This window comes from Glycine soja, chromosome 15 (genome assembly GCF_004193775.1).
Source record: "Glycine soja cultivar W05 chromosome 15, ASM419377v2, whole genome shotgun sequence".
NCBI lineage: Eukaryota > Viridiplantae > Streptophyta > Magnoliopsida > Fabales > Fabaceae > Glycine > Glycine soja.
In genome coordinates, this window is record NC_041016.1 from 11068579 (window position 1) to 11079161 (window position 10583).

The 10583-nt window shown below is 36.4% G+C and overlaps 1 protein-coding gene across 1 annotated transcript; it reads left to right on the forward strand.

Annotated features, from left to right (window-relative positions):
• Positions 1–228: 228 nt before the first annotated feature.
• Positions 229–4779, forward strand: LOC114388705 (30S ribosomal protein S1, chloroplastic-like). Its single transcript, XM_028349350.1, has 7 exons — positions 229–600; positions 1312–1587; positions 1830–1910; positions 3119–3400; positions 3485–3595; positions 3870–3956; positions 4404–4779. Exons 1-7 carry the CDS (start codon positions 331–333, stop codon positions 4506–4508), a joined length of 1212 nt encoding a protein of 403 aa, XP_028205151.1. The 5' UTR covers positions 229–330; the 3' UTR covers positions 4509–4779.
• Positions 4780–10583: the final 5804 nt, after the last annotated feature.

The window sequence follows — 10583 nt, forward strand, 5'->3', positions numbered from 1 at the left end:
TAACATTACTCACCATTTTAATATTAACATATTTAATAAACATGCTAAACATTTCTCATTCCTGTATAATTTTTTATATCACCCACAGCCCCAATTAATTTCAAAGAAGTTGAAGTTAAGTTTTAAATTACTTTTTGTCCACAACTTTTGTTTCTTCTAGGACACAAGTATCTTTTATTAGAGAACATTTTCTTCTGAGTCGGAATTAACTTTGGCGTCATAAATAAAACAAGACCTTAATTTTCATTTCATTTCGATAATTTCACACCTTATCTATCTAATACTATACTATACAAAAAGTTCTCAGTGACAGAGTAGAGTAACGGAGGCATGCCGATGACGATGGCGATGACGGCGTCGCAGTTGCGGTGGGGGTGGAGACCGACGCCGAAGCAGCAGCAACGACGCCGTATGGTTCCGGTGGTGTGTTCCATCGCTATAAAGAACGCTCAGAACAAAGAGAGAGCGAAACTGAAGAAGCTCTTCGAAGAAGCGTACGAGAGGTGCCGCACTGCTCCCACCGAAGGCGTTTCCTTCACTATCCAACAATTCACCGACGCTCTCGACAAGTACGACTTCGACGCCGAAATGGGCACCAAGGCACGTTCCTCTTCCCTTCACTCTCCAACTTTTCAATTCAACTTGTGTACTACGCATTATTAGAGTCTTTTGTGTTTACCTAGTTTACTATACTGCGTGGCAATTGTTAATTGATTGTGTATGGAGAATAATTCTATCCTCTGCTGGGGGTAATTCTGTTCGAGCTGAATAGGATAGTATGGGTGGTAAGACTCTCTTTCCAAATATTTAACACAGATGCATGTCCACGACTTAAATTTGGATTTTAAACTGTGGTTCCAGTTGTGTTTTCGTCGTAATCCTTAATATTGCGAAATTATGGACCAATGCAATTCATGTGTGTGACCAATTGTTGTTTTGTCGTAATTCGTGATATTGTAGAAAAATTGTGGATAAATACTGCTGATGTGGAGCAAGTGGGGGAGACCCTAAAAAACTTATTGTGTTTGAGGACCGTATTTTGGAACCTTGAGAGGGGGCTTGTAGTTGTAGCCTATACTATATGCAGGTCATGTTTGGATGAACTAAAATGAATCGTGTTTCTCTCGTAAGCTAAAATTAACTCATGTACTTTAGCTTTTGTAGAATTTAAACGAGAGAGGTTCTATAAAAGTTAAGCGCATAAGTGTTTATGAAGAAGTCTATCCAAATAGGGCACTTGTACATTTTAGTTTAGCCTTGTGTTTTGGGGTTTTGGAATGGATTGGTGATGGTTGCTGGTTGTGTTTTCAGGTTAAGGGCACTGTTTTTGCCACAGATAACAGCGGAGCTTATGTTGACATTACTGCTAAGTCCACGGCCTACTTGCCTCTGCATGAGGCTTGCATCCACAGAATTAAGAATGTGGAAGAAGCAGGCATAATTCCTGGCATGAGAGAGGAATTTATGATCATTGATGAGAATCAAGCGGATGATACCTTGATCTTGAGTTTGAGGTCTATCCAATATGACATTGCATGGGAACGCTGCCGACAACTTAAGGCTGAAGATGCTGTTGTCAAGGGTAAGGTGGGTTTTGCGAACTCAGAAACTTAATTCAGTTGAGATTTGGTATTTTTGTGTTGATTTCAAAACCTATTTGTTATGGCATCAATTTGTGGTCATCTGTCAAGTAAAGATTACAAGTAAAGCATAAGAAGAAATTATTTTATTACCTTTGAGAGTTGGTTTATTTGATCCTGAATTACATTAACTGGTTCATCTACCTATCCATCTCTCTCTCCCCTGACTTATGCTTGTATGGCTGGCAGGTTATTAATGCAAACAAAGGAGGTCTGGTGGCTCAAGTGGAAGGCCTTAAGGGGTTTGTTCCATTTTCACAGATATCATCGGTTAGCTCTTTTGACATTTATGGACTAACTTGCATCCGATTCAAACTTGCCATGTGGCAAGAGCTCAACTTATTGTCATTAAGAAAAGTATAAGGGCTTTTAGTGGGAACAAGAATCAGATAAGGGTGACCTAATTGTGGGTTTTACCCAAGAATGTAAATCTCAAAGCATATATGCATTAGGAGTATAAACAAAGTTGAGCTGTGCTGATCACTTGAATCTCAAGCCCGACTTGCATAAAAATATGGTGCTCAAGCTTGGCTCAAAATTAAAACTTAGGCTTGGCTTGTTGGAAAAATATGAAGCTTTCGTTTGGCTTATTTCAGTGTTGTTAAATAGCGACCATGGCACCGCCATGGCGGAATGGCTTGGTGGATATTTTCATCACCCGCCACAGGCAATTTGTGAAGGGAGGCTCACCATGACAGCGCCATAAGGCGCAATGGTGTGTGTATATGGCAGAATTTTGGCCTTCCGCCATGTTTTGCCATCCTTCATTGATAACACTGTGTAACTCATTTATAACTTTTTTTATTTATCAAATATATTTTTAATGTTTTTTTAAGTTTACTAATTTAGTATGTAAAAGACATTTTCATCTTAGTAGAAGAAATAGAAGTAAGACGATAAAGAGAATATTTGAACATAAGAATTATGTAATGATAATTTTTTAAGACTAGATTACAATATATATCTCTTTTCTTTATAAAATTAACATTTTTTTTATCATTATATATAACATATATGAGCTATTCTCGAGCTTTGACGTCAAGCCTATAAAGCTTGACATGGCTCATTTATATAACCAAGACTAAAGTCAAAAGCCTGAACTTGTTTGCTTATTAAAATTAATGAGCTTGATCAAGCATTTAATGAATGGAATTTGAATAATTTGCAAATAACTCAACTCATTTATACTCCTACATGAAATATACCATGCAACGATATGGAGAATGGCAACACAAGACTTTGACAAGTATTAATGCCACAAACTCATAAATGTCAATCTTCCACAGTCATCAATAATGAAATTGGATCATGCAATTTTACTAACAGTACTTAACTACTTATATGCCTCAATAAGTTCATGTAGATGATTCTGGGTAAATATAAAGTTTCTTTTCATGTTCATTCTTCTGTCCCATTTTAAAAGCTACTATTTCAGCTGCCAACTCAAACTGTTTCCCTTTTGCCTCTTTTCTTCTTAGAAATCAGCTGGAGAAGAACTTCTTGAGCAGGTGATTCCTTTTAAGTTTGTGGAGGTGGATGAGGAACAGTCTAGACTTGTTCTCAGTCACCGCAAAGCTGTGGCTGAGAGCCAAGGACAGCTAGGAATTGGATCAGTAGTCACTGGCTCTGTTCAAAGCATAAAACCATATGGTGCCTTCATTGACATTGGTGGAATCAGTGGCCTCCTTCATGTCAGTCAGATCAGTCATGACCGTATAACTGATATTGAAACTGTTCTTCAACCTGGTGATGTTCTGAAGGTAAACTTATGCTAAGCTATGCCAGTATTTGCTTGGAATCACAGATGTCATGTGGACATAAAATCTTGTTTATTATTTGGTTAGGTGATGATCTTAAGTCATGACCGAGAGAGAGGACGAGTAAGTCTTTCCACAAAGAAGTTGGAACCCACGCCTGGTGACATGATTCGCAATCCAAAGCTTGTCTTTGAGAAGGTATAATACAAAGAAAGGATATCAAGCCTTTTGCCTACTACTTATGTAAATTACGATTGCATCCTAGAAGTAGCTTCATTTATCATGGTTTATTTCCTGTTTTCCACTACCTGGTTCTTTTGCTCTCTAGATTGATATCCTAGAAGAAAGACAAAATAGTTTGTTCCTTCTGACTCTATGTTTTTAATCATCTACTTCAACCCTTTTCATTAGCATTATCATTATCATTTTTGAAAGAGAATGCACACTTATAATTCTTAATCTGTTGTTAAAGGCGGAGGAGATGGCTCAGACATTCAGACAGAGAATTGCTCAAGCAGAAGCTATGGCTCGTGCTGATATGCTTAGATTCCAGCCAGAGGTATTTATTTGTTGATTATTTGTTCAAAATTTCAACTCAATAAAAATGAAGAAGCAACATAGGATTAAAGGTGACTAAAATACAAATGGCATTAAAAAAAGTCACTTCTTGCTGCTGCTGACAAAATGCATTACAGATTCTGAAATAACAAGATTTAAATGATTTTGATGGACCTTTTTTAGTGGATGACATACAAAGATTTATATGCATTTCAGTTCTGATGATCTTAGTTGGGATACAAGTAGTTTTAATAATTTGCACTCCTGACTAACTGACTCATTTTGCTGACTTAAGATTTATAAATATATTCTTGCTTCCAACTATTGACAGTTTCATCTTTGGGTTGGATATATTTCTTTGATCACCTTATAGCATTCATGCATGCCAAGAGAGATATATTATTTGTTCATTTGATGAACCTATTTTACCCCTATCCTTTGTTTTCAGAGTGGATTAACTCTCAGTGGTGAAGGAATCTTAGGACCACTAGCTTCAGACTTGCCTCCAGAGGGAGTGGATCTGAGTGAGGTACCCCCAGCTGAAGATTCATGATTGAGAATTGAGAATTGAGAACTGAGCCCTCTTTTACTTCCCTCCCCTTTTTATTTATTTTTTCTTTCTTTTTACACCTTGCTCCAAATATTGTTGTAGAAAGATGAACTAATGTAACGGTTCTTTTTAGCAAACTCAGTTTTGTAGTAAAGGCAATTGTAGAACACATCATTTTCTGTCGAAATTTTATTGTGAGAGGTTGTCCCTGTTATCTTTAGTCAAATTGACAATAGTGGAACCAGTTCAAAACCAGATTTACATATTATGTCTCTGATAACTTTGTCATTTGTTGAAACTGCTAGCAACCTAATCTGCATATTGCCACCTTCATTCTGAAGTTATCATGCAAGCTAGCAGCTGCAAGGTGAAAACTTTAAGAACCACTGAAATAATGATATGTTGAAAAGATAGACAAAAGGCAGCCACGTTTATATGGCAAAAGTAGAAACTCGTGATTCGTTATTATTCTTTTACATTTCATGCCAGTGGAGCGCAATAACTTGATAAAATGAGGGCACATACTGAATAGACAAACGTATCACTCGTGTGCATGGAATTGTTGAGGGAACATACATTAGTTGATACATATTAGGCTTAATTTTACATTATAGTAAATTTTAGTTTGAATAGTCTCTAATTCTATTAGAGTGTGTTTGGATGAGACAATTTAAAATTCTAAAGAATTTTAAATTCTGAGAATTTTAAATGTTCAAATTTAAATTCTTTTATTTTTAAAATTTTGTGTTTGGCAGAGAGAATGAAGAAAGAATGTGGTAGTGTGAAAGCGCTACCTTGCGAGAATGTAGCAGTGCTAGTGAAACGACCTCATCTCCTTCGCGGAGCTTCACCTCGTGAAAGCGTCGCCGCTGGGAGACTGTGCCACCGTGATCAGCGGAGATTGAGCGGCGTCGGGACCCAAAGGCTCCTGGTACGGTGGCGGAGGCAGATGGTTCAGACTCGGAGGCAAGCCGAGGTCGCGCTGGACGTCGATCTCGAAGGCCAAGCCGCACTGGCATTGCACATCGTCGCCGTCGTCGAAGTAGTTCGGTCCAACTATGGTCAACGCTTCGCCGAAACCACAGTTTCCGCCATTGACACGAAGGTTCCATTGTCGGAATAATCAGCGGTGCAGTTCAGGTAGGTCGTCTTGTTGTATGTTTGAATCACCGTTTGGTTCGAGTTCGTATTGAAAACTAAGAATCAGAAGAAGAAAAAAAGCAGAAAATCGAATTAGATTTTCACGCTTGCTTCATGAAACTCGATCGGAGCACGCTGTCGAGCTTGTCGGCGGAGATCTTGTCGTCGTCGAAGCGGTTGAAGACTGTCTCGAGTTTGTTCATGTCTTCGAAGTACGAAAAGAACTTACTTTTGAGAATTTGAAATTCACTCTCTTGAAGATAGAATTTGAAATTCTATTATTTCAATTAACTAAAATTCCTTTTAAAATTCTAAAATTTTGAATTCCTTTTATTAAAATATCTAAACAGTTACTTTTAATAAAAAAGAATTTAATTCCCTATAAAAAATACATTACCTAGTTAAATTACCCTATCCAAACACACTTTTAGAGTATATGTAAATAAATGTGAAAACAGTTTGCAAGTTTTGCTATCAGCACCTCACTAGTATTAGGCTATTAGTCTACTAAAAAAAATTTTCTCCTATTCTGTTGTTATTCTGTTTTGTACTTGGGTTGAAGGTCTAGAAGCCTATAAATACTCCTTTGTAACTAACTTTGTAACCAACTTTTAGATTCAATAATATAAGTTCCCTTTCTCTATATTTTTCTCTTTTTTTTTTGTTCACTAAGTCTAAAATGGTATCTAGAGCCAATTTTGCACAGAAGTTCTTCTCTTTGAATTTTCTAGATCCTTTTTCAACATCCATGGCTTTTGCTTCTCAGAGTTTCGTCTCGCACTCGTTTTCGACCTCCATCGTTGAGAAGCTCGATGATTCCAACTATCTACATTGGTGACAACATGTCAAACCACTAATCAAATCGCACAAACTGCAGCGCTTTGTCGTTAATCCAATTGTTTTGTCTCGATATCTCATGGAAGATGATCAAATTGCAAATCACGTGAATTCGAAGTACAAAACTTGGGAAGTTCAGAACCAAGCACTCCTTGTTTGGCTCCAATCCAGTCTTTCAAAATCTATTCTCTCACGTGTTCTTGGCTCGAATCACTCCTACAGGTTTGGGAGAAGATTCACGAGCATTTCAATCTTCACACCTAATCGTGTGCATGCCAGCTGTGAACTGCGATGTGCACAGTTTCGCTTAAAGGTAAATTGATGGATGAATATCTTTGTAAGATCAAAGGCTTTGTAAGATCAAATGCCAGCTGTGAACTGCGATGTGCACGATGTTGGCCGCAGTGGTTCCGGGAGGGGTTGCGGTTGCGGCCGATTTGCCAACTTTCAGTGCCAAATCTATCTCAAATATGGACATACTACTAATGTTTGTCATTTTTGGTCTGACATGAACTTTCAACCACATGAGTCACTTACTTTCTTTGATCCAACCACACTTCAACCAATTCCTTATTCGTCTAGTTCGACTAGATCTTCAAACACTTGGATTAATCCTAATTCCAAGATTGTTGCTCAACCATCCAATCAACCCAGTGTTATGCTTACAAACTTGTCCTCTCATGGCAATGGTCAAGCTAGTTCAACCCGGATTCCAGATTCTAGAGCTAGCTTCCATGTAACTGGAGAATCACAGCATATCAAACAATTTTCACACTTTGATGGACCTGACCAAATCTTCATAGGAAATGGTGAAGGTTCAAGTATCCCTAGTGTTGGTTCCTCCATTTTTGTGTCTCCTAATGACTCTCACATAACTTTCAAACTTCACAAGTTATTACATGTTCCTTCAAGTTTGAAAAATTTGTTAAGTATAAGTCAGTTTGCTAAAGATAACTTTGTTTTCTTTGAATTTCATCCTCACTTATGTCTTGTGAAATCTCAAGCGACCAATAAGGTCTTTCTTTAGGGTGTTTTTGGTATTGATGGTCTCTATTCCTTTCATAACATCAAGCTTCAAGATAACTCTCCTCAGTTGTTGTTAACCTTCACTTCTACTTCAGTCACAACTCCTATTGTTAATAAACATTCTAGTGTAGCTTCTAGTTTTTTTATTTCTCCTCCTAGCACAATTAGTCTTTGGCATGCTAGGTTAGGCCATCCTAATAGTCGTGTAATGAAGCTAGTCTTCAACCAGTGTAATATTTCCTCATCTAGTAAAAAAATTTAGACTTTTATGCTTCCTGTTGTGTGGGAAAGTCTCACAAGCTACCATCTCATTCTTCTACTTCTATTTACTCTCCCTTCTGTGGGGACCATCTCATTTAACTTCTTATTCTGGTTTCAAGTATTATGTATCCTTTATTGATGCCTTTTCCAGATTCACTTGGATGTTTCCTATTAAAACTAAAGGTGAAACTACTTTTGTTTTTCAAGCTTTTAAATCCATGGTTGAATTGCAACTTAATACTAAAATTAAAAGTGTTTAGTCTAATTTCGGGGGAAGAGGTGAATACAAACCCTTTTCTGCTCTCCTAACCTCATATGGTATTTATCACAGACTAATTTGTCCCCACATTTATCATCAAAATGGTGTGATTGAAAGAAAACACATGCATATAGTTGATATAGGTCTTACCTTGTTACATCATGCATCTTTACCTTTACAGTTTTGGGGCTATGCTTTTACTAATGTTGTTTATCTAATTAATAGACTTCCTACTACTTCCCTCAACTTTGCTATTCCCTTTGTCATTCTTTTCAACAAGGATCCTGATTTTCAATTCCTTAAAACTTTTGGTTGTGCATGTTTTTCCTTGTTGAGACCTTATCATACTCACAAACTTAATTTTTGTGAGTGTTTGTTTTTTGGGTACTCCTCATCTCATAAAGGTTACAAATGATTGTCTTCAACTGGCAAGATTTATATTTCCAAAGATGTTTTGGTCAATGAGCTGAGGTTTCCTTATTCTGATCTATTTCCCTCTTCTTGTAGCTCAGTACAAAACCTTGATTCCTATTTCAATCTTGATCCTAACCTGTCTCCTTCATATGTAGCTCTTACACCCTGACTTTCTTTATTGTCTTCCTTTAACTCACCCTCTGCTCCCTCTATTCCTCCTGGTTTTTCTTTTGTCTCTAGTTAATCCTCATCTAAGTCTACTTCTGTCCATCCTCAATCATCAAATGCAAGGTCTTACAGTGAGTCTTTACCAGGACCAACTTCAATTCATGTTAATACTCATCCTATGCAAACTAGGTCCAAGTCTGGAATTCATAATCCTAGAATGCATCCTTCATTGTTCCTTGCTCATTCTGAACCCAAGACTGTTAAACAGGCCATGGAAAATCCAGATTGGTTTACAGCTATGCAAGAAGAGTGTGATGCTTTACTGAAAAATAGAACTTGGGACTTAGTTCCCCTACCTCCTAATAGACAAGCTATTGGGTACAAATGGATTTTCAGAGTAAAAGAAAATGTTGATGGTTCTACCAACAAGTTCAAAGCCAAGCTGGCTGCTAAGGGTTTTCATCAAATTCATGATTTTGACTTTCATGAGACATTTTCTCCTATGGTCGAAGCACATTCTATTTCCTCTCCCATTATTTCTAACTGTAAACTGTCCAAACATGGTGCTAATTTGTTTCATGACCTAACTCTCTACAGATCAATAGTGGGTGCTCTACAGTATGCTACTCTCACTAGACCTAAAATCAATTTTGTTGTTAATAAAGTTTGTCAATTTATGGCGAGTCCTATGGACTCTCAGTGGGAAGTGGTTAAAAGGATCTTAAGATATCTCAAGGGTGCATTGTCTCATGGTTTACTTCTTTAGTCTGATACTATTGTGAAACCTTTGGCTTTTTATGCATTTTGTGATGTTGATTGGGCATCTGATGTGGATGATAGGCGTTCCACCTCAAGGGTTGTCACCTTTCTTGGTCCAATCTTGATATCTTGGTGGTCTCGCAAGCATAAAGTCATAGCCAGGTTTAGTACTGAAGTAGACTATTGTAGCTTGGCTCAAACTTCTACTGAATTGACTTGGATTCAGGCTCTTCTAACATAATTATGAATTTCCTTCACTCCTGTTCTTTATTATGATAACCAAATTGTTGTATCCATTGTTCATAATCTAGTGTTCCACAGTCGCACGAAACATATGGAAATAGATGTCTTCTTTATTAGAGAAAACATTCTGACTAAGCAGCTTTCAGCCTTGCATATCCCAACTTTAGATCAATGGGCTGATGTACTGGTCAAGCCTCTTTCTTTAGCAAGATTAGAAGTTCTCAAGAGCAAACTTAATGTGCAGAGTTTTTCCCTCCTAGTATTAGGCTATTAGTCTACTAACAAAATTTCCCTCTTATTTTTTGTCTTTTTTTGTTCTAAGTCTAAATTTTTTAATCTTTTATTAAGTTTTTTTGTCAATTAAGTTTCTATATTTTATAATTAAGTAAATATGTTCCTTCATATTTACTATATATTTGAAGTATAAAATAATTCTAAAATTTTCAAAGTGTGAAATTTAGAAGAAAAAAATGATAAAATTTAAAGGATTTAATAGAATGTTGTTAGAATTTAAAGAGAAAATTTAACACGATTTTATTTTGGGTAAAATTTGATATTTTTGTTAATTTAAATAGAAGAATGTCATTTAATATGTGAAGATTTAGAGTAGAAAACAACAATTCGAAGTTTTATGTAGACGAAAATTGAAAGGTAAAATTTTCTCAATTTTGAAAATGAGAAATTTAATTGACTAAAAAATACTCGAAAGACCAAAATTACACCATTGCATGCTAAAAACAAATAATTTTACTAGTTAGAAAAGGACTTCTCTTCAGTGGCCTCTTTTAGTCTTTCAAACTATAACGCTATATTATCTCGTATTAACAAATATTCCATTAAAAAAACACTTCTATGTATATTTACTTGTTTTCAGAATATAAAATGAAATCAAGAACAAAAACAACCTTCCATTGTTTCAAATATTTTATTCTGAAAACAATCGAACAGCAAACGGTTTTAGAAAATTTGGC